Below are 23,842 nucleotides of genomic sequence, written 5' to 3' on the forward strand. Positions count from 1 at the left end.
GAAAAACCCTGCCTTCCGAAGAGCATCGAATATCGTCTGGACTTTACTCAGATGGCTACCCCAATCCTGGCTGCAGATCACAATATCATCCAGGTAGGCCACTGCATACTTCCTGTGGACAGCTAGGATCTGGTGCATGGCTCTCTGGAAGGTAGATGGTGCTCCTTGCAACCCAAACGGCATTCTGGTGTATTGGAAACACCCATCTGGTGTTGAAAAGGCCGTCTTTTCCTTGGCCTCTTGGGACATAGGGATCTGCCAATACCCTTTTGTGAGGTCAAGGGTGGTGATTTACCTGGCCGGCCCTAGCTTCTCAATTAGTTCATCTACCCTGGGCATTGGGTACGAATCAAACTTAGAGACCTCATTCAGTTTTCTATAGTCATTTCAGAAGCGCCACTCTCCATCTGGTTTCGGCACTAAGACTATGGGACTGGACCAGCCACTCTTAGACTCTTTGATGACCTCCAGATTCAGCATGCGCTTCACCTCCTTCGAGATCACCTCTCGGCAGGCTTCAGGAATCCGATATGGCTTCATATTCACTCGGACATGCGGCTCCGTAAGTACCTCATACTCTATGACCTGAGTTCAGCCCGGTAGATGCGAGAATAGGTCCTTCTTCTGCTGTAGCAACTCCCTGCATTGTTGCTTATGGGCACATGACAGCGACTCTGCCACCTTGACTTCCTCCACATTGGTTTCAGTCTTTGTTATCAAACACGGAGCTTCCACAGGCTCCCTGTTTCGCCACGGCTTAATGAGGTTGACGTAGTACACTTGGTAGGGCTTCCTTCTCCCTGGTTTGCGGACCCTATAGTTGATGTCACCAACATTTTCAACCACTTCATAGGGGCCCTGCCACTTGGCCAGGAACTTGATCTCCACTGTAGGTACCAGCACTAGTACCCGATCCCAGTACCCCACCTCCAGCCACAGGCACTGAATGAGACACTTGGTCTCCATTTTATACACACGCTCTGTGGGTGGGGATATGTGAGCTGCCAATCCCCCCATCTCTTATGACTGCTCGAAAAAAACAGCCCTGATACACCTAATTAACCCTCTCAGTACTAGTTGTGCTGGAGCATGCTTTTCTGGTTTTACATCACCGAAGTTGCCAACCTCAGCGATACATATCTCCCCTCAAGGACGTGACTGGTAGCCATTTTCCAATGTGTATATATATATATATATATATATATATATATATATATTTATATATATATATATATCACTAGTGATGAGCGAGTGTATTGGTTACTATTCGCTATTCGCATGGATAGTACGGTATTCGGGTTACTCGTTATTCTGCGAGTATTTGTGTACTCGCCTCACCATATTCGGATGTCCTGTCCTGCAGTTTTGGCGCCTTCTTTGCAGCCATTAAACATGCTGGGATTCTTAACCAATCACAGTAATGCCGCAGACATCTTGGTTGTGGCATTACTGTGATTGGCTGGCCGCCCAGCGTCATAGAGTCTATTTAATCCCTGCCGCTGCCATTTTGTGCACATTGCGCCTGGAGCCTACGTTCTATAAGCATAGGGAAAGATTGCTGAGCTTCTAGGGAGAGTGTTTAGGCCTCTAGATAAAACAAAAACCCTTTTAAGGGCTACCTGCAGTGTATACTAGTTCTGTGTTTAAAGGAGCCGCTCACTAGCTCCATAATACCACCAAAAAATAGCTCTTTTCAGAGCTGAAGGCACACAACAAAGTCAGAGTACAGGGAGGGAGAGATTGTGCATTAGGTAGGGAGAGGTTAAAGTGTTCTTCCAGTGTCCATCTTAAAACAGCTCTGGTCAGAGGCAAAGCAATATTTTTCCAGCACGCACAGAAGTAGCATTTTGTGCTGCCTTTTTTTTTTTGTTTTAGCACCGGTCTATTTTCCCTTCTGTTTTAGGGGTCAGAGCCTGGCTTCTACTGTCTTCATTAGTCCACTTAAAAAGGCGTTTGGTACCCTACGCAAAGCAGTAGTCCAAACATTTCCTACTGCCTGCTACCAAGTACTCACCAGGCCATTTTAACCACTATTTTTGGGTGTCAGCCGGCCTTCTGTCCATATTAGTCCACTTAAAAAATCAATGAGTGCCCTGCACAAAGCAATAGTCCAAGCATTTCCTACTGCCTGCTACAAAGCACGCACCAGGCCATTTTAACCACTATTTTGGGGTGTCAGCTTGCCTTCTGTCCATATGAATCCACTTAAAAAATCATTGAGTGCCCTACACAAAGCAGTAGTCCACACATTTCCTACTGCCTCCTACAAAGCATGCACCAGGCCATTTTAACCACTATTTTGGAAGCCACCATCCCAAGGGCCACCAATAACAAATAGTAGTTAGGCTGGAGTAGGACTACTGTCCTGGTTTGTCCACTGCACAATCTGCATAGGGTTTGTAAAAATTAGCTCTATGGGCTGAGTCATGGTTGACGAAGGAAGGAAACGGGTTCTTATGGGATGGGGGTGACGTTAACAACAGTAGCAGGAGTCTGCATTTTTGGTGAATTTAGGTTGGCTTGCTGTCATCTGGAGGGATTACCAACTGTGGAGATATCCAGTCCTTGTTGAATTTAATCAGAGTAAGTTTGTCTGCATTTTCCGCGGAGAGGCGTGTGCGCCTATCAGTGATGATTGCCCTAGCGGAACTGAAAACATGCTCTGACACCACACTAGCAGTCGGGCAGGCCAGCACCTCCAAGGCATATCAGGAGAGGTCGGGCCAAGTGTTCAGCTTAGACACCCAATAATTAAAGGGAACTGAAGCGTCAGAAAGGACGCACGTATGGTCACTTAAGTACCCCTTGACCATGTTCTGAAACTTATCCCTCCTTGCCGTTGTTACAGACACAGATACTGTTGTGCTGGTTTATTGAAAATTGCCCAATTTGTGCACATTTTCCTCCCACCACTGTTGGAGCTGGTGTTCTTGTCTCTCCCCATTATCCCTTGGTGTTGAAAAGAGCAGGTACCTCTGCCACCAGCATTGTCTGAGGGTGATGTTTTCAGAAACTGATCTACAACGGCCCTCTTGAACAATTCAATTGTAAAACTCTTTGTTGATTCAAAAAGGAGAGAAGGAAATTTCTCCTTGTACCATGGATTGAGAAAGGTGGCCAACCAGTATAGATTGCTCTTGTCATCTGCATCTTAAAAACAGCTCCAGAATTTGACCTTTTCTCACCTTTGAAACTGCTAAAACTCTTACTGTCGGTCTTATTCATTTTCGTCTGGACTACTGCATCTCTATTCTGATCGGTCTCCTTGTTACCAAACTTTCTTCACTTCAATTTGTCCTGAATGTCAAAGTCGTATTTCTGTCCAGCCCCTTCACCGATGCCTCCATCTTGTGCCAGTCATTACACTGGTTGCCCATTTGCTACAGGATCCAATATAAACTCATCACTCTCACCCACAAAGCTCTCCACAGTTCGGCACCGCCTTATAGCTCCTCTCACATCTCTGTCTATTGCCCTACTCGTGCCCTCCGTTCTGCAAATGACCTAAGACTAACATCCCCCATAATCCGAATCTCGCACCACCGTCTCTAAGACTTGTCTCGTGCTGCACCATTTCTCTGGAATGCTCTACCCCAGACGATCCGACTGATGCCTAGCCACCAAGTGCTCAAGAGCGCTTTAAAAACCCATCTCTTTAAACAAGCCTACATCCTCAACTACTGAGTAAACTAACTTTCCCCTGTTCCCTCCTTCTAAATATTATTCTGAATCTGCACCCTACTATTCATCTGTCTCCATGCCCTCCATGCACACGATAACTACACTCGATACTTGATTATTGCAATTAAACATACTGGCTGATGACCTGATCATGCAGTCTTATATGAAAATCCCTACTTATTATAATTGCCTGACCTGAAATAACAAGCACTTTTCACCTATTTTGTCGACCCATTTCCTTATTGAATGTAAGCTTGTGAGCAGGGACCTCACTCTTAATGTAACTGTTTAAACTGTGTTACCTTGTATTGAATTTATTGTATGTACATATCTCCACTTAATTGTAAAGTGCTGCAGAATATGTTGGCACTATATAAATAAAAATTATTATTATTACTGTTGGATAAAATGTGTATCACGCGAGGGTCTTGCCACAGACACTTATACATGAATGGTGCCATGTGGGTCAAGCTGCAAAAAGGCAAATGTTCTGTGCCTCTAACAGTAGAAACAGTACCCATCCTCTCCTCACGCTGACTCGCCTCCTCCTCCTTTTCCACCTCCTCCTCTTCAGCCCATCCAGGCTAGATAGACATGAAGCTTGGGTTGGGTGTCCCCTCGGCAGCATTACGAGTCCCCTCGGTAGCACAGAAAAACAAGTCCTCTCCCTCCTCATCCTCCTCATCTTCCTCCTCATCACCTAATGTTGCCTCAGAATATTGGCTGGGCTGGGAAGTATCACCCATTGGGAAATCTGGCTCCATACCAACATGCTGGGCACTCAAAGCTTCATCATTGAGATTATGCAGTGATTGTTTCAAGAGACACAGCAGAGGGATGGTTACACTGATAATAGCCTGATCACCGCTCACAAGGTTGGTGCAGTACTTAAAGTTCTCAAGAACCTCACAAATGTCAGCGATCCACACCCACTTGACAGTAGTTATGTGTGATGTCTGACTCTCAGTCAGACTGGCATGCTGAAGCTGATATTCAGCTACTGCCCTCTGCTGTTCACAAATCCTCGCCAACATATGCTACAGTAGGTCGAGTTCCACCGCGTGGGCAGGTCACACATGAATCGGGTGACTTGGCAAATTCGAGCGCTTTTGCAGTGCTGTAAAAGCAGCAAAAGTGGTAGCGGAATGGCGGAAATGGGTGCTAATACGGCGCACCTTCTCAAGTAGGTACAGCAAGTCACGGAAAGTTTTCAGAAATTTCTGAACAACTAGGTTCAGCACATGAGACATGCATGGCACGTGTACCAGCTTGCCGATCTTTAAAGCCACCACCAGGTTAAGCCCATTATCGCAGATGACCAGACCGGGTTGGAAGTACAACGGGGAGAGCCACTGATTGGTGTGTTGTTTTAGAGCTTGCCACAGCTCTGTTGCAGTGTGTGCTTTCTGACCTAAACAGATCAGCTTCAGCAGAGCGTCTTGCACTTTGCCGATGCGCTGCTGCACAGGTCCCAGCTTGGCAGTGATGGGGAGAGTAATTCAACAGAGGATGAGGAGCAGGAGAAGGGGAGAGAGGAAGTGGAATATGAAGAGGTGGAAACCCTGACAGAAGTTAGGCCCACTATTCTTAGTGTGGGTGGGACGTGAGATGTTCCAGTTTGCGCCTTTGTCCCACCTTCCACCAGGTTCCCCCAGTGTGCCATGACAGAATTGTATTGTCCCTGTACACAACAATTTGTCTAGGTGTCTGTTGTTAGATGGACCTTCCGGGTTACAGACTGAGTGCCTTCTCGCGCACCATCTAAGTCAGGGCCCTCCCAATTGTAAAAGGCGAAAAAAAGCCACAACAGTATGTGTGCACAAACGCTAAAAGGGATATTTTTTGGTTTCTCTGGTTTATTTAGCCTTATAAACAAGTGATTATGCAGGAAAACAGTTTTTTAACCTTTTTGGCCTGTTAAATGCAATTTATGTTAGGTTTGGTAGTTGTTCTTGTGTGTCAGTAAAAGTGGCGTAATACTGCGACACACTTATTCCCAGAAACCATATGAGTCAGAAATGCATGCAGGCATATTCTCCAGGCTCTTCCCATTCTGTTTCATCACTTTCCCATCTATTTCAGCCTTTTCCTCAGGCCCCTGACCCCTTTGTAGGGTCCAGAAGAAAATACTCACATTTCCCATTCACTTACATTGTACTCGCTATTCGGAACGAATACGCGATTATTACAAACGTACTCGTTACGAGTATAGCGATTACGAATATTACGGTACTCGCTCATCACTAATAATCACTGCTTCCTTTGCTGAACTGCATTTCATTTAATCTTGCTGACCTGAGGATTGTTATAGACTACTTTGTACCGATGACAGGGCCATCCCGATATATTTCATAGAGATAAAGTCTGTTTGTATCTACCCTTGGAACTGGTTATCTTTTATTTATGTGAATTCTTGTTATTTGTTGTTTTAATCAAAAAAAATTTTTGAAACAAAAGCCTCTAATTTCCCCCTTTTAAATCAAAGACAAAGCAAACAACTGTACAAGTAAATACAATGTGCTAAAGCCTCCTAAAATATAACACGAGAATTCTTTCTTTCTCACAATGCACAACATGTCTACAGATACAAAGATACATTTTAGGACATATTCAGATATCAAAGTCAAACATCAGAATAATGCCAATTTGAGGCTAAATACCCAATCTGAGAACTGACTTTGATAAATGACTTTGACATGTGACTTTGATATGTGACTCTGACATGTGACTTTGATAACTGACTTTGACATCTGACTTTGATAAATGACTTTGACATGTTACTTTTACAACTGATAATAATAATAATAATAATATTAATAAATAAGTCACTCTTTGCTGCTGGAACTTAAATCCAAAACTCTATGTCTAGAAGCCAGTGTACTTATCATTGAGCTATACACTCAATTGATGAAAGCAGTTTTTCTTGGCTTATGAGATCAACCATAAAAATAATCATGGTGTCTAAAAGGCATTGTGATTCTGATTCTGATTGATGTCTGAAGAAACTCAGATATCAGACTCACATATCAAAGTCACACATCATTTGAATTTGGCTTGGAGGAGATTTGTGTGAAAGTCCCCAAAGAGTTTCAGACAGGTTTGCACTGAAAATCACATAACCAAATTGAATGCTGAGTTTATAACTCAATGGGAAGTGCACTGGCTTTTTGGGTTCAATTCCCAGCAGCAGTCACGGGTTTGTCAGAAGTGACAGACAGTTGCACAGCAGTTGGTTGCAGGAGATCTCTTCGTTTGGCATTACAGACAGCTTCTTAGAAACTGTCTCTCTAGGACCCAGTGGATACCTTCTTCTGGCTAATTAACACCCTGGCCTGGGTGTATAAATACCTGCTGTTTGCTAGAGGGAGGTGCCTGCGATACTCACATTACCCCTTGTGAAGGCTCAGAGCAAGTGCATTACTTCTTCCTCTCTGGTGCTATGAGGACGGGGGTTCATCTCTCTGAAGTCGAATACAGGCTAAGCTATCTTCCCTTGTTTGTTCCCCCATTGTTGTCATTAGTTGTCAGTGGGGATCGACTAGCGCTCATCCCCTCCCTTCCCTAGTCAGGACCAAAAGACAGGGTGTGGTTCGTGTGTGGCAATTGGTGAAGAACCAATATAGGGACGTTAGTTGCGACAGGGTGATAACAGATCAGCCAGGAGGTCTCCACTCCCCCCTTTTCCTAGAGTCTGGGCTCCCTTTCCCTCTTCCCTTTGTGTTGCACTAAGTCTTTCCCACACCCTGCGTGACATTATCTCGCTGGCCTGCACGTTTTTGAAAAGAAAAAAAAAACTGTCACTTTGGTTTTTTTTGGGGCGTGGACTTTTTTTTTTCTTTTTTTTCTTTTCTCCCTTGGTATGGACTCAGAGCAGCTGCACAGTCTGTCTCTGGAGGTGAATGACCTCCGCTGTGAGGTTCAGCAACAGCATCAGCGGCTACAGGTTGCTAATGTGGGGGTCTATGCAGGTAGGCCTGCCCAGCCTGAACCCAAGGTTGCCCTCCCGGACAGGTTTTCAGGAGTTAGGTGCAAGTTTTTTGTATTCAAGGAGGACTCCAAACTGTATTTTAAACTTCGTCCCTACTCCTCCGGAAATGAGAAACAACGAGTTGGTATTGTGATCTCTCTACTGCAGGGAGATCCTCAATCGTGGGTGTTTTCTTTACCGCAGGATTCGGTTTGTCTCCAATCTGTAGAGGGTTTTTTTTGGGGATCTTGCCTTCATCTATGATGACCCTGACCAAGTCGCCTTGGCTGAGTCTAGACTACATCGCGTCAGTGGGGGAATCGGTCAGTGGAGACGTACAGCTATGAATTCTGCAGATGGGCAACGGATTCTAAATGGAATGACTGAGTCCTTAGAAGCCAGTTTTGTGAGGGTCTTTCTGAAAGGTTGAAAGATGCCTTGTCAGTATATGAAACCCCTCAGTCCTTGAAGGCTGCCATGTCGTTGGCCATATGTCTTGATAGACGCCTTAGGGATAAACGGGTGAGACCACCTTATCCGGGGCCTTCTTGTCGGGGTTATGTACCTCTGCCAGGAGAGTGGTCTAGTGGTGAATCAGTGCTGGGGGAGGTGGAGGAACCCATGCAGCTAGGGGATGCCTTTACATCATGCATTTCCCCGGAAATTCGCAAGAAAAAAGTTGTATGTTTTTTTTGTGCGAAAAAGGGACATTTTATTGGGACCTGTTCTTCAATTCCTAAACAAAAGGAGACTCGATTAACTCTTGGTAGTCTGGAGTTGGATAAGCAAGGGGTGCATTTGTTGCCAACCTGCAGTTCCCAGTTTGTCCTGACAGCAGAGGTGGTGCTAAAGAGCAAAACGAGAAAATTTCTGTGTTTGTTGACAGTGGTGCTGGAGTCAGCATGATTGATGCTCATGGCATTGCTTGCTGTTCTTTAGCTAAGCATATTTCCATCTTCTCCATCGACTTGGCGCCACTTGCACAGAAAGCATTTTCTCATGTACATAATGTAAAACTGAGGGTGGGGTCGGTTCATTGTGAAATTATCCCTTGTACTGGGTCTTCTGTCGCTGGTGAAACATAATCCGTTAGTGGATTGGCAAGCCATGGAGATCATTGACTGGGGAGATTACTGCCATGAGAATTGTTTAGATATTTTCCTTGCTACTGCCTTAATGGAAATATTACCTGATTTTCTGTCTGGTTTTTAGGATGTTTTTTTTCTGAGAGGGGGTGTCAGGAATAGCTTCCTCATCGTGCATATGACTGTCCTATTAACCTGACCCCCAGAGCTAAACTACCGAAGTCCAGACTGGATAATCATTCTTGCCCTGAGAGACAAGCCATGAAGGATTTCATTACAGAAAGTATAGAGAAGGGACACATTAAGCCCTCTTCTTTGCCCGTGGCGACTGGGTTCTTCTTTATGAAAAAAAAAATTGACGGTCTACATCCCTGTTTAGATTTCCGGTAATTAAATCAAATTACCACCCGTGATCCATACCCTCTTCCTCTGATTCCTGATTTGTTCAGCCAGGAGGGGGCTGTCCACCCTATTACTGCTATTACTGACCATAAGAACCTGTCAAATCTTCAGTCAGCTAAACGTCTCAACCCTAGGCAAAAAAGATGGTCCCTGTTTTTTACTAGGTTTAATTTTGCTGTCACGTTTCGTCCAGGAGTCAAAAATGTCATGGTGCTTTATCCCGCAGCTTCCCTGGTGGTGGTAACCATGAGAACCCTGCCCCTATATTACAGAAGGGGGTAGTCATTTCGGCATTATAGCCTGAGCTGGAGGATGAGGTGTTGGAGGCTCAGGGGGACACACCTGCTTCCTGCCCTCCTGGAAGGTTATTTGTACCATTCAATTTGAGCCGTAAGGTTATTAAAGAACATCATAACTCTGTGCTTGCTGGGCATCCAGGTGGTAAGGCAATGGCAGACCTCCTCTCTTGTCGTTTTTGGTGGCCGGGGTTGCATCAGGATGTGAGAACACGTATCTGCTTGTAATATTTGCGCGCTTTCTAAGGTTTCGCATATCCAGCTGTCTTGTACTCACTTTCCGCAACCTATCCCTAGTAGACCATGGACATACTTGTCCAAGGATTTTATTACTGACCTACCGGTTTCTGCAGGCAAAATGGTAGTTTTGGTGGTTGTAGATAGGTTCAGTAAAATTGTTCACTTCGTCGCATTACCTGCACTTCCTGATGCCAAGACACTGGCTCAGGTGTTCATAAATGAGATTGTGAAGCTTCACGGGGACAGACCGCGCGTGTCAATCAGAATTTGGAGACCTACCTCAGGTGTTTCGTTTCTGAAAATCAAGAGGCTTGGGCATCCTACTTACTGCTGGAAAAATTTGCCACTAATAATCATCGACAAGAATCCACTGGCAGGTCACCGTTCTTCGGTGCATACTGTTACCACCCACAATTTGGTATCTTTAGTGGGGGAGGAGCTTCGGAAGTTCCTAAAGAGGAACGGTTTGCTTCATCACTCTCCTCGGTATGGCAGGGTGTTCTGAATAATTGAAAGATCATGGGAGACAGGTATAAACATATGGCTACCAGGTCCAGACCTGAATGTGAATGTCTTTGTGTGGTTGTCTACCAAGAAAGTTCCTTCTTGGAAACTGGGTCCTAGGTTTATTGGTCCCTTTAAAATAATCCCTGTCATTAACTCAGCAGCGTTTCATCTTCAACTTCCTCAGGCGCTTAAGGTCCACAACGTGTTCCATAGTTCCTTACTCAAGAAGTGTGTGGAACCTCTTGAACCCTCACCTCTACCACTACCCCCAGTAATGGTTGATGGCAATCTGGAGTTCCAGATTTCGAGGATTGTAGATTCTCGTATCCAACGTCGTTCTCTACAATACTTGGTGCACTGGAAGGGCTATGGTCCAGAGGAAAGGATGTGGGTTTCAGCATCAGAGGTGAACGCTCCCAGGTTGGTTTGTTCATTTCACACCTCTTATCCTGAGAAACCCGGACCTGAGTGTCCGGAGGCCACTCGTAGAGGGGGGGTACTGTCACAGGTGTGTCAGAAGTGACAGACAATCATCTTGCAGTTGGTTTCAGGAGATCTCTTCGTTTGGCATTACAGACAACTTCTTAGAAACTGTCTCTCTAGGGCTCAGTGGCTACCTTCTTCTGGCTAATTAACACCCTGGCCTGAGTGTATAAATACCTGTTGTGTGCCAGAGGAAGGTGCCGGCGATATTCATTACCCATTGTGAAGGCTTGAGCAAGAGCAGTACTTCTTCCTCTCTGATGCTAGAGGACGTGTGCGCATTTTTCTGGAGTCGACTAAAGCTAAGGGATTTTCCCTTGTTTGCTCTCCCTTGATGTCTTACTGTTCAGTGGGAATTGACTAGTGCTCATCCCCTCCCCTCCCTAGCCAGGGCCAAACACCCGGGAAAGACAAGGCGAGGTACGCTTGCGGTGATTGATGAAGAACCAATATAGTGACGTTAGTGAAGACAGGGTAATATCAGATCAGTCTAGGATGTCTCCACTTTCCCCTTTCCCTAGAGTCTGGGCTCCCTTTCCCTCTTGCCTTTGTGTTGCACTAAGTCTTTACCACACCTTGCATGACAGTGGGACTCAGAAGGAGGGGGGCCTTTGGATTTGGGAGCACAGAATTTACTGGATTTTATTTAAGGGAGTCTTTCTTCTACCTGTAACGTATATAGTCCCAGTGACAGAGGACGGACCAAAGAGGGGGCTGTTTTTTTTGTGGGATAAATTAAGGGTTTTATTAGCAACATTTTGGAGTACATAATTTCTGATTGCTTCCAGAATAAGACTGGATCGCCAGTCTGCTCTGAGCATTTACATAGGAGTTTCCGTGTAAATATAAAAAAAATGCGATTCAGACGAAACCCCCAACATAACCATCCACCAGAAAGAGGCAAATGGAGATATTTTGGAGCCCATTTGATGTCTGCCCCGGTGGTCTCCATCGTTTTAAGCGAGCACAGATCTGTGGTCGCCCACATTTGTGCGCTAAAAAAAAAGCCTAAAATGATGGGACACCGCCAGAACAGAGACCAGTCCAAAGGGACTCTATCTGCCTCATAAGTGGCTCCACCTGGGTTTTTTGTCTGAATTGCAGTTTTGGTGAATTTACATGGAAACCCCAACGTAAGCGCTCAGCGGAGAGCGCAGGATAAACGTGAGCCGAGCCTTATTCCGATTTTTTTTTTAGTCAAAATGAAGAGATAAACAGCAGTATGAGAATCTTTTTTATTTTTATTTTTGTATGGTTTACCGTGCGATATAAGTGATAATGAGGATTTATTATTTGGGTCGGTGCGATTACAGCGATACCAGATTTATATGTTTTTCTTTAGGTTTTGCTGCTGTCACACAGTAAAAATGCTTTTTTTTATATAAAAAGTAGTTATTTTCATTGCCATATTCTGAGAGCTGTAACATTTTTAATTTTTGGTGAACAGAGCTGTATCATGGTTTATTTTTTGCAGGACGAGTTGCAGATTTTTCTGGTACCATTTTGGGGCCCATAGTAATTTTTGATCGCTTTTTATTCAGATTTTTCAGGCACAGAATGAACAACAACCAGTAATTCAGCTATTGGTTTGTTTCTTTTTTTCGCGCCGTACACCGTGTGGTAAAAAAAAGCGATAAGACCGATTTGTTCGTCAGGTTATTACGATTACAGTGATACCAGATTTATATATTTTTTAAGATTTGCTATTTTGACACGCTAAAAACAGTATTTTACAAAAAAGAATTTGATTTTGCATCGTCACATTCTGAGGGCTGTAACTTTTATATTTTTTTTTGCCAAATGAGCCATATTATGGCTTGTTTTTTGCTGGACGGTTTGGCATTTTTATTTATATATTTTTTTACATACGAATTTTTAATCACTTTTTATTCACTTTTATGTGAGTCAGTATGATGATTTTTTTCTTTTTACGGCGCTCACCAAACGGAATAAATTACATGACTGTTTTATAGAGTGGATCGTTCCAGATGCGGCAATACCACTTATGTGTACGTTTTTTCATCTATTTTTGTTTTATCACAAACGCTGCATTTTGAGCAGCGAAACGGATTTTAGTGATTTGTGTGCACTTTTTTTGTGTGTTGTTTTTACTTTTTTACATATTTTATTTCACTTTCTTTTACTTTTTCAATATGTCCCACTGTGGGACATGTGCAGTTTTCACTTTGATTGCTAATCTCATACACTGCTGCACTGCAGTGCATGAGACCTGTCAGTGAGTCACTGACTCACTGAGTGTGCCTGTGAGACCCAGCTTATTGCTGGATTTCACAGGCCACCCTACCTTGGGTTCATCACATGATCTCAGGGTACCATGCTAACCATTGGGACCCGCGATTCTCATCGTGGGGGTCCAATGGTTACTAAGGGGGTCTTGCGACACCCTAATAACCATTTAAATAGTGCTGTCACGATTGACAGTGGTATTTAAGGGGTTAATCGGCTTGATTGGCATCGAAACCAGCCAGGGCCAATCCTGCAGGGTGTCAGCTGTATATGACAGCGGGAATTGCAGCCATCAGGTGGCGCTATACACTAATGCTCTTTCACGACGCTGAGGCATAAGTACCCTTAACTGCAGCTGTAAAAATGCATTACATCAGTCGTTAAGGGGTTTAAAGCCAATTATAGTGGTTTTGCTACCAGTTCACTGCTTGTTGTGATTTTTATAAAGGGTTACTTCCAAAAAAGGTTTACTGCCAGCAGTTCCATAAACAGTTAATGGAGAAAAGGCTGAGCATGTGCAACACTGTTCCCTACAAGAAAGGGTTCAATGCATTCGGTAACCATTTAAGGAAGACCTTTCACCAAATTTTTCATGTTACGTAATAAGAGCTGCAGCACAGAATAAAACTTTTTTTTTTATTTCGCATCTGTGGAGATATTAGCAATCAAAGTATTTGGCACTTAAACTGTTATTTTTTAAGTCCATTTGGGCATAACCAGAGAGATTTCACAGGGGGTGGGTACTTTCTCTTTCTGACATTGACCGATCATAAGTAGGCAGCAACACACTGGGGAAAAAAGAACATGCCCCCTCAATAACATTGACAAACAGTCTGCACTCCTCACTGCATGAAATGTGCTGGAGCACTGCAGATCTGAGTGTGATTAACTGACAGCTTTCAGCTCCCATCTCAGGCAGTCTCATTACAAACACTTCTAGTAGCTCTCGTCTCATAGTGCTACTAACAACCCCCCACACTTTTGCTTAGAACAGACTCTGTGTGGGACATGATGACACAATCTGCTCTTCTCACTGCAGAATGATTTCATTCTCCAGAGCACAGCAGACCTGAGTGTTATGAACAGTTTTCATCTCCAGCAGTCAGTGTGGAGGAAGGTGCAGTACAACAGAGTTGGCAGCACTACACTTGCTTTGGTAATGCTAATGTGTATTTGGTCTTGTCAATAAAACTCATTTGTGTTTGTAATGATAATCAAGGTCTTGCTGTACTGCCCCTCCCCCTACACTGACTGCAAGAGCTGAAAGCTGTCAGTAAATCACACTCAGCTCTGCTGTGCTCCAGCACGCCAGCATTCTGCAGTAAGGATAGCTGTTTGTCAGTGCTATTTTTGGGGCATACTCAGCTTTCCCCAGTGTATTTCTACCTGCTTATAATTAGATAGCCTCAGAAAGAGGAAGAGGCACATTCCCCCAGTGAAACCTCTCTAGTAATGTCCCATTGGAAGTTAAAAAAACTGTTTAGGTTCCAAATACTTTGATAGCTAATACCTCCGCATCAGAAAGGTGAAATAAAAAACTCAGTTTTATTCCATTCTGCATCCACTATAACATTGTGTTTCCAACTAAACATGAAAAACTTGGTGAAAGATCTTCTTTAAGATTCTTACCCCCATTTCTTTTGGTCTATCTCTAATCTTTCTTAAATCTTTTTACTGTAACCTCCTTTCTGAATACATTTCCAAACTGCTGTCACTGTGAGATAAGAGAGTTATATAAAGTATTTCCTATTACAATAATTGTGGTCCCAAAGTCACCAATTTAAGTAGAGCAGTGGAAGTGATCATGTGTGACCATCACTATCTATGGGAGTCATGCACACTTCCACTCCATTTACACAGATGACTTTGGACTGCCTGTCCTGAGGATTGGTGGGGGTCTCAACAGCTGGATCCCTACTGATCTTACATATATACTCTGTCCTGTGGATAGGTGATAAATGTTATTTTTGGAACAACCACTTCAATAGCAGACATCAAACGTCATGTCAACACCTCATAGCTGGAGCAACAGGGGATCTAGTAGATATTGGTACAGCAAGTGATTAGTAAAATGACAAGTAATAATCCTATATTTTAGACCATTGGCAGCTGTTTATACAAAATGTATGGGTTTAGGCATAAATTAATCTGACAAGTATATCATTAATAAGCAGAGCAACATGAACCGGAGACGTAAAACACTGGTAACTGACAACTGGGAAGTGTCACAGATAATATTATAATGAATAATGCAGCTTTTGCTCCTTTAAAAATTTGGAGATTTGTTTAAAACATTTGTGATTGTTCTTACCTGGACATTTGGTCGAGATGGATAACAAAAATTAATATTTTTAAATTCCACATCTCCTTTTATAATATCTGGTCTGTATCCTTCCATGGAAAAGCTGTCAATACCAGATCTCTAAAAATGATATATAAAGAGTATTCATTTTTTAGCAAACGTGGAATATTAATTTATTTACTTATTTTACTCACTTATATAGCACCATTAATTCCACAGCGCTTTACAGACATTATGGGCGCTGTCCCTATTGGGGTTTACAATCTAAATTCCCTATCAGTATGTCTTTGGAGTGTGGGAGAAAACTGGAAAACCCGAAGAAACCCACACAAACACGGGGAGAACATACAAAGTCCTTTATGATCAAAATGATACCAGAGAAGAAACAAAAATGTAAAGATACAAAAATAGAGCTGGATACTATCAAATTGATGGCTATAGTGATTACAGATCACAAACCGGGAGCTATATGGTGATAATGGGCGCAGTGGTGGCTAGCAAGAATGCAGTGTAAAGAGGAAAGCTGGTGTTTCCCTAATAAAGGGTTCATTTTACCCTGAAATCTGAAGCTTGAAATTTTTGCTTTTTACTACATCACCAAGTTTCACGCTGATGTCTTTATTTTTTTCTTCTTCAACTTGGTGGCCACCAACGAACCATTAAAATGACCATGATGCAATGGTTCCAGAAAGGATCAGGATAGTGGTTTGAGTGTCGGGATTTCTAACAGGTTTGAGATTTGCGGTTTAGATAATCAGTGGAAAAATAGAGTTTTCAAAAGATTTACTAACGTTTATTTAGTACAAGCCACTTTCCATTTTATAACAAAAGGTTGTTTATCAAGATTCTTGAAATAGTTTTAACCCCTTTCTGACCTGGGCCTATTGGGCCAGGGACGTACTATTACTTCACTCTGTAATCGCACCTGCACAAAAAGGGTGCGGGGTGATCGGCGCGGTCTCGCACCGCTCCCAGCAAATTAACCCCCGAAATTCTGCAATCTAAGTCAATAGCAGCTTTCCGGTGGCAAGGGGAGGTAAGCGCTGCATACTTATCTCCTCTCGGCGTCCCCTGATGTCTGAGCTGGGTCCCGGTGGTTGTCATGGTGACCCCAATGTCATGACAACATCTCGGTCATCAGACAGAAAGAAGTTACTTTGATCATGCGCAGTGCACGATCAAAGTGACTTCTTCCTGTGCAGCGCTGACAGGCTCTATAGCACAGGGATGCTGCTGCATTCCTATGTTATACATCCGATCAGACTAAAAAGTCCCATAGTGGGACAAAGTGTAAATGTTCCAAAAGTGTCAGAAAGTGAAAAAAAAATTGTAAAAATGGAAAAAAATGGAAAAAATAATCCAAAAAAATAAATATATACTGTACCGATAAATAAATATTATTCTGAAAAAAAAAAAACAGTAAAAGTACACATATGTGGTATCGCAGCATCCGGAGCGACCAGACTTATAAAACTGTCCCACTAGTTAACCACTTTAGTGAACACGGTAAAAACAAAACAAAAAAAAAACAAAACCAAAAAATGATGCTTTACCATTATACAGCCAAACAAAAATGCAATAAAAAGTGATCAAAAAGACGAATACAAATAAAAATGGTACCGCTGAAAACGTCATCTTTTCCCGCAAAAAACAAGCTACAATTCAGCTCCATCAGTCGAAAAATAAAAAAGTTATAGCTCTTAAAATAAAGTGATGCAAAAAAAAATATTTTTTCTATAAAATTGTTTTTACCATGTGAAAACGCCAAAACATAAAAAACTATATAAATGTGGTATCACTGTAAACCTACTGACCCGAAGAATAAAGCTGCTTTATCAATTTTACCACAAGTGGAACGGCATAAAAAACCCCACAAAAATAAATTCCGGAATTGTTGGTTTTTGTTTATTCTGCCTCCCAAAAATCCTAATAGAAAACGATCAAAAAAGGTCAGGTGCCCGAAAATTATACCAATAAAAACATCAACTTGTCCTGCAAAAAACAAGCCATGATATGACTCTGTCGGCCAAAATATGGAGAAATGATAGCTCTCAAAATATGGCGATGCAAAAACTCGTCTTGACAGCTGTCAATCATAAAAACCTAATATGACTCTGGTATGGTATTGTTGTAGTTGCACCGACCCAAAGAATATAATTGTCTAATCATTTATACCGCACGAGGAACGGTGTAAAAAATAAGCTCTAGGGTTAGGGTTGGGCTAGGGTTAGGGATAGGGTTGTGCTAGGGTTAGGGTTGTGCAGGGTTAGGGTTGGACTAGGGTTAGGGTTGGGCTAGGGTTAGTGTTGGGCAAGGGTCATGGTTGTACTAAGGTTAGGGTTGTTCTAGGGTTAGGGTTGGGCTAGGGTTAGGGTTGGGGTTGTGTTAGGATTAGGGTTGTGTTGGGGTGGGATTTTTTCAAAAGTAAAGAAAAAAAAGGTTGGCTTTAAACATTTTTGGACTTGTTGTGGTTGAATGCGCTAAGTTCATTAGTGAGAAAAAGTTTTCAACATGGTTTTGGCAATGTATTCTATGAATCAATGCTTTTTAACATTTGACTAACTAAACTCTGCTGTCCATACCATACTTTAAAGGGGCTGTCCGGTACTTTTAAAAAAATGCCAGCGTGCTTTAATGATAAATACAACTTTCTTTCTAATTACCTTGCACTGCTGATACTGCCTGTGAGCGGCACTATCGTGGCTGCTCACAGGCAGCACGTAACCCCACACTGACGTCACGATAAGTGAGGCGTGACTCAGCGCTGGGGTCCCCGCAGTGGCTGCTGGGTTGTGGGCGGGGTTATTCCCCTGCGTCATACCCAATATCCACTGCACGCTTTCCCAGTGAATGAGGACAGGGAGAGTGCGCGGTTGATGCCGGGTGTGACACAGGGGAATAACCCCGCCCACAACCCAGCCGCCACTGGTGGAACGCGGAAGAGGGACCCCCAGCTGCAGCCGCAACTTGTCGTGACGTCAGCGGATGTCAGTGCCGGCTGCAGACGGGGATCACGAGCTGCCTGTGAGCAGCCACCGATAGCTCCACTCACAGGCAGTATCAGCAGCGCAAGGTAATTATAAAGAAGGTTGTATTTATCATTAAAACACACTGGCATTTTTTTAAAAGTACCGGACAACCCCTTTAAGAATTCTTTACTCTAGTTTCAGTTTTTGTATTGTTTTGATTTACCTCGTCAATGACATGAAATATACCATAGGCTGCACCTCTTGCAATAGAAAATGCTTCAAGATGAGAAAATGCTTGACCAAAGCAAAAACTGCTGACGACCACACTCAAGAAGATCTGTCAGAGAACATATGTTTTACCAACAATAAAAAAATCTGCAATTAGCAAATATAAAAGTATATGCATGTGTTATAGTCAGCACTATCCACAGTTTACATAATTAAAATATCATAAATAATAATACTGATTACAAATCATCTGAACTAACAAAATTATTTCAAAGTGAACCTGACAGCTGATAAATGCTGCTCAAGCCACCGGCAGCATGTATCAGGGACTGGCTGTATGATCTCACCCATGTATGTTTGACCTGAAATGCTGCGGTGTTTCAGAGAAAAGCATACTTTTCAAGTCATCGGAGACCGAGCAGCGCTTGAGACTAATCAGAAAGGTGGGTCCCCAGCGGCTTCTTCCCACTCGCTTTAGTGGATTGACAGGACTGCCTATACACGCACGTAGGTAGATACCTGTCAATCCTGGGCTATTATGTGAAATGCTCACCACTTAGAATATTGTGGATCAATGGCTGTTCTTATTTTTTCTGGCGAGAGGGCAGAGCTACGGACTATAAAAGACTCTCCTGTGGCACCAGGAGAATACACACTGATGAAGAGGAACCATGTTTCACCGAAACGGTTTGGTTTGCTTTTTGGTTTCCTCCCTTTTGTTTTCCCTTTCTTCTGCAGTCTGCTCCCGCACGCCAGACACCGACGACATATGGCCAGCAGCAGCCAAAGGTATTACGTGTAATCAGCACTTTAATCCCTTTCACCAGCAATCTTTTGAGCCAGCGGTCATTTGAAGTGGAAAAACCGGGAGCTTCACTTATGTTCCATACAACCTACTGCTTTTTCTACTATTAAAGTACATGCATACTTAACTGACATAAGTGATGAGCAAGCATGCTCCTCACTGCTCGAGATGCTTGGCGCTCCTCCAGTATTTCCGGGATGCTCAGGCGAGAGCTTGGGTCCCCTCTCCGCATGTTTAACGCTCTTTAGAGAGCCAATTAACATTCAGAGATTGCCTGCCACTCATTGTAATGCCCTAGCCATGCTGGTTGTGGAATTACAGTGATTGGCTGTCCGCACAGCGTCATCAGGTCTATATAAGACCCTATACTCGTCAGAGTGTACCCCGGAAACAGGCAGAGTAGGAAGAGGTGCTGCTGAGTGACGGAGAGATTTGCTTGTTTATTAGTAAGTATAGGTATTCCACAACAAATATATATATATCTATTTGAACTAACAGTAATTCTTTGGACTAATTCAGCTGCATATATTCAATGGTGATAGCAGGAGTTAGGTAAGGTTTGTGGCATTGTATACAGCACAATAGGGTCCATTACATGTTTTGTGCACATTCTGTCTGCTGCTGCTGTTATATATCTACATAGCCCTACAGATCAGGGCTATTTTTTTTGCTCTTAATCCTGATAATTTGCTTAAAAAGCAATACAGTACTCCATTTTACTGCTCCATTTGCTTGTTAGCAGAATACAGGCAGATTTTTTTTATTTTGTTCACATTGCTATACTGTGGAAGCAGAGAAACTTTTACATGTTATCGCATATTACTGCGATAATAATCGTGACATTTTTTGGAGCGTGCCAAATATTCCACTCCATTTAAAGTTAGCAATCTGTGTTTTATTGAATCTATTCACATTTGGTTGCTGACCAATACGATACTACAAGGCCAGAGCCGAAAACCGTGGTCGTCACATGTGATCGCATATTACTGCGGTAATAATTCAGACATTTTGTGGAGTGTGCCAAATATTCAAAATATAGGAAGGTGTCCAGCTTCAGATAAAATATAATTTTTATTTACAAAATTCCTTTAAAAATACATAAAACCACTGTAACCAACCTCTCCCAGAAGGTATATTAACCATAGACGCATTTTGGACGGCTGTCCTTAATCATTGCATGTTACACAGAATATAGATACTGACTTTATATACATATTACAGGCTGATCACATGAGGTGTAACCTCCAATCACACAAACCCTATTAAAAACCAATGAAAACGGAACTAATAAAAACATATAATGATATTGAAAGTGTATATAATTGCACCTAGAATACCATATACTATTATCTCTATTCATAATGATAAATTAAATCATGACAGATGTTTAAACCTCATGGATACCGAGTTTATAAAATAAACATCCACCATGATTCCCTATTTAATAATTTTCTAGAGATCACAGATCACACCCTCTAAATGGTCTAGTTACTTTTTCAATTTCTATAATGGAAAAAAGATTTTGTATCGCCCGAATGACATTCTATAAAGTGCCGAGACGCTGGAGAGCCTTTATTAAACAATTTATTTTCAGCATCCGACACATGCCGTCTGGCTCTCACTTTCAGGGGGCCAGACGTGCATCCTACGTACTGAAGGTTACAAAAATTATTAAAAAATATATACCATTGTTGTATCAGGACACCAAAACTTAAAATAATCCATGAAAATCTTATGAAATGTGTAGCTAAACATGCTGCTTCATTGGGTGACCTTCTATCACCGAATCTATATATGAGCAAGAGTACTACTGATAACAGAGAAACCGGGCTGCATAGTACTGTTTTTTTAAGGTGTTTACACAACTAGTGATGAGTGAGCACTAAAATGCTCGGGTACTCGTTGCTCGGGTAGAGCAAATTGGAATGCTCGAGTTCTCGATCCGAGTAACGAGCCCAATGTAAGTCTATGGGAAATTCGAGGATTATTCCGGCGGCTCCCCCCGGCAGACTGCAGAGGATCTAAAAATTGCCCAAATCAATGAGAACAGTGCGGAAATAGCATGGAAACAGCATGGGGAAGACCCCTCAAAGCATTTCTGACTCCCAGGTCACTGCTGTCAACAATATTGTCAGAGGTATTACGCCACTTTTACGGACTCAAAATAAAACATACAAAATCAAAACCAAAATGGATTTTCCTGGGAAATATGTTAAGGAACATCCTTTCCAGGGTAATAACTTGTATATAAGGCAAAATAAATAACCAAAAACAAAAATGCTCCTTCACACCTTGGGCTATGTTCACACATAGCGTTTTTGATGTGTTTTTGCACTTTTGCATTGCTTTCAACCAAGACAAATGCATTCACCGGGAAATGTCATTTTAACATTTTACAACCTTATCTAGCCATGTGGAACAGCATGGGGAAGACCCCTGGAAGCATCTCTGACTCTCAGGGCACTGGCTAAAACTATGGTTATCTCATCAGACGTGATCCTATATTACTGCGGTAATATTAGGCATTTTTGGCAACATGACAAATCTTAAACTCCATTTAAAATGGGCAAGGTGTGTGTCAAGGTTCGGGAAAGTGGACATTATGGTGATTGTGATAGTGCACGCAGAGGCCATGGGCAAGACGAAACTGTGCCTGCTGAGGGAGCACATCAAACACCCACGTCATGTCGAGCTACCTTTCAGTCCCAATTTCTAGGGGGTCGCGGAACACCACTATTGAAGCCAGAGCAGTGTGAAAGCGAGAAGGGAGATGATGAGCGCATGCACTAGTGTTTTTGTAGATTCGTGGTTGAGGAATGTGCGGATCCAGGAGATTTTTTTACTTGGAGTCGGCATCTTCCTCAACTTGATCCGCCTTCCTCCCACCATTCAGAGTGCCTTGAGACAACTGATCCCACACTTGGACACTCCTAAGAGCTGTTTTGTTCATCTTTCCATTTTTAGATTCTGGCCTCTCACTCAGTCCGCTCGGAAGTAGAAAGAGCTTGGATATGTGGTTTGAAGGAGAGATTAGAGTCCAGGTTTACCCCAAGAGCTGTTCACTTTTCCATCAATAAATTTGGGCCTCTCGACCGGCCAGCTTCGAGCAGGGCAACATGAAATCGCATGTACCGATTTGCGGAGCCATGGTCACCTGAAGGTGATGGTGGGAAAGTGCAAATACTGTCACAAGAGGTGGATAATGATGAGACACAATGGACAGAAAGTCAGGAGGAGGACCAGGGTGCGGAAGTGGAAAACGAAGCTGTGAACGATGAAGTCACTAACCCATCCTGGCAAGGGGACATGTAGAGCGAGGACAGCAGCACACAGGTGGAGGGAGGCGTAGCACCACAACAGGCAGAAACAAGCAGTGTGGGGGCCACAGACACAAGGCGGGCAATTGCTCCCCGGAATACCAACACGACGGAAGTTGCCAGTACAACTGTTAGGTCTTCCCGAGTCTGGTTCTTTTTTAAAAACTGTTTAGATAACCACAGCAAGGCCATTTGCAACATCTGCCAGGCCAGCATCAGCAAGAGAACCAAAACTACTAGTCTGACCACCACCAGCATGATCAGGCACATGACAGCAAAGCATTTGACTAGCTGGGCCAAACACGAAGGTCCAGAAACAGTGTCTGTGGGAAACACTACTACCTCTTACGCTGTTGTGCATGCACACCAATCCCCTGTCCATGGCGCATGCGAAGATGCCTCCTGCCCTGCACGTGTCATTGCAGGCTTGCAACTATCACTCTCCACGTCCTTGTCCCTTTGCAGCACTCAGTTGTCCCTACCACAGTTCTTGGATTGCAAGCGCAAGTATGCAGCCAACAACCCACCCAACCACAGGCCGCAATACTAAACTGCCACATTTCTGGACTGCTTGCACTTGAAATGTTCCTTTTTAGGCATGTGGAGGCGGAAGTTTTCCACAACCTCATGGCGGCGGTAGCTGGGTGTTCATACTCGGTCCCCAGCCGCCACTATTTCTCCCGGTATCGACTATGCCTTCCACAAGCGTGATTCCCAGAACATTACCCATGCCCTTCCCAGTGCACCTAAGTGGGAAGGACCGCCTACTCACAAACACGTGGAAAAGTGAATGTGGCCAAGGACGTGACATCTCACTGACGCTTGTCACTGGGTTAATATTGTGCTCGGTCTACTAGACAATGACCAAATTATTCATGATAGTTGGATCATCCATCTCCTTAGCTTTGTGTTACTTGGAATGCAAGTGCAAGTATGCAGCCAACCAACCACCCACAGGCTGCAATCCTAAACTGCCACATTTCTGGATTGCTTGCACTTGAAATGTTGCCTTTTAGGCTTGTGGAGGTGGAAGCTTTCCAAAACCTCATGGTGGCAGCGGCCGGGTGTCCATACTTTGTCCCCAGCCACCACTATTTCTCCCAGTATCGTCTCTGATTTCCATAAGCGCGGGTCCCAGAAAATCACTCATGCCCTCCCAAGTGCACTTTCTAGGAAGAATCGCCTAACCACAGACAAATGGACAGGTGAATGTGGCCAGGGACTGTACGGAGCCAGTCCACAGTAAAAAAAAAAACAGCCATAGAGTGTCCGGGAACCTTCCCACACACTTTTCTTAGCCAGGGCTGCTTCTC

At 43.3% G+C, this 23,842-nt stretch overlaps 1 protein-coding gene across 5 annotated transcripts in view; it reads right to left on the reverse strand.

Moving 5' to 3' along the window:
* The window catches only part of LOC141265124 (ATP-binding cassette sub-family B member 5-like), a 476,628-nt gene that overhangs the window by 94,064 nt on the left and 358,722 nt on the right, over positions 1-23,842 (reverse strand). For 3 of the 5 annotated variants that reach the window (XM_073677796.1, XM_073677798.1, XM_073677801.1), the window contains 2 exons: positions 18,403-18,516; positions 15,220-15,330 (listed from right to left, as the gene is read on the reverse strand). The exons of 1 other annotated variant lie outside the window; for it this stretch is intronic. In XM_073677796.1, the coding sequence (XP_073533897.1) occupies positions 15,220-15,330; positions 18,403-18,516 (225 nt within the window). The remainder of the gene's footprint in view (positions 1-15,219; positions 15,331-18,402; positions 18,517-23,842) is intronic. One more of the 5 variants, XM_073677797.1, reaches the window with a different exon arrangement.

This window comes from Phyllobates terribilis, unplaced genomic scaffold (genome assembly GCF_046119375.1).
Source record: "Phyllobates terribilis strain yellow unplaced genomic scaffold, ASM4611937v1 Scaffold_4__5_contigs__length_816908805, whole genome shotgun sequence".
Taxonomy (NCBI): domain Eukaryota; kingdom Metazoa; phylum Chordata; class Amphibia; order Anura; family Dendrobatidae; genus Phyllobates; species Phyllobates terribilis.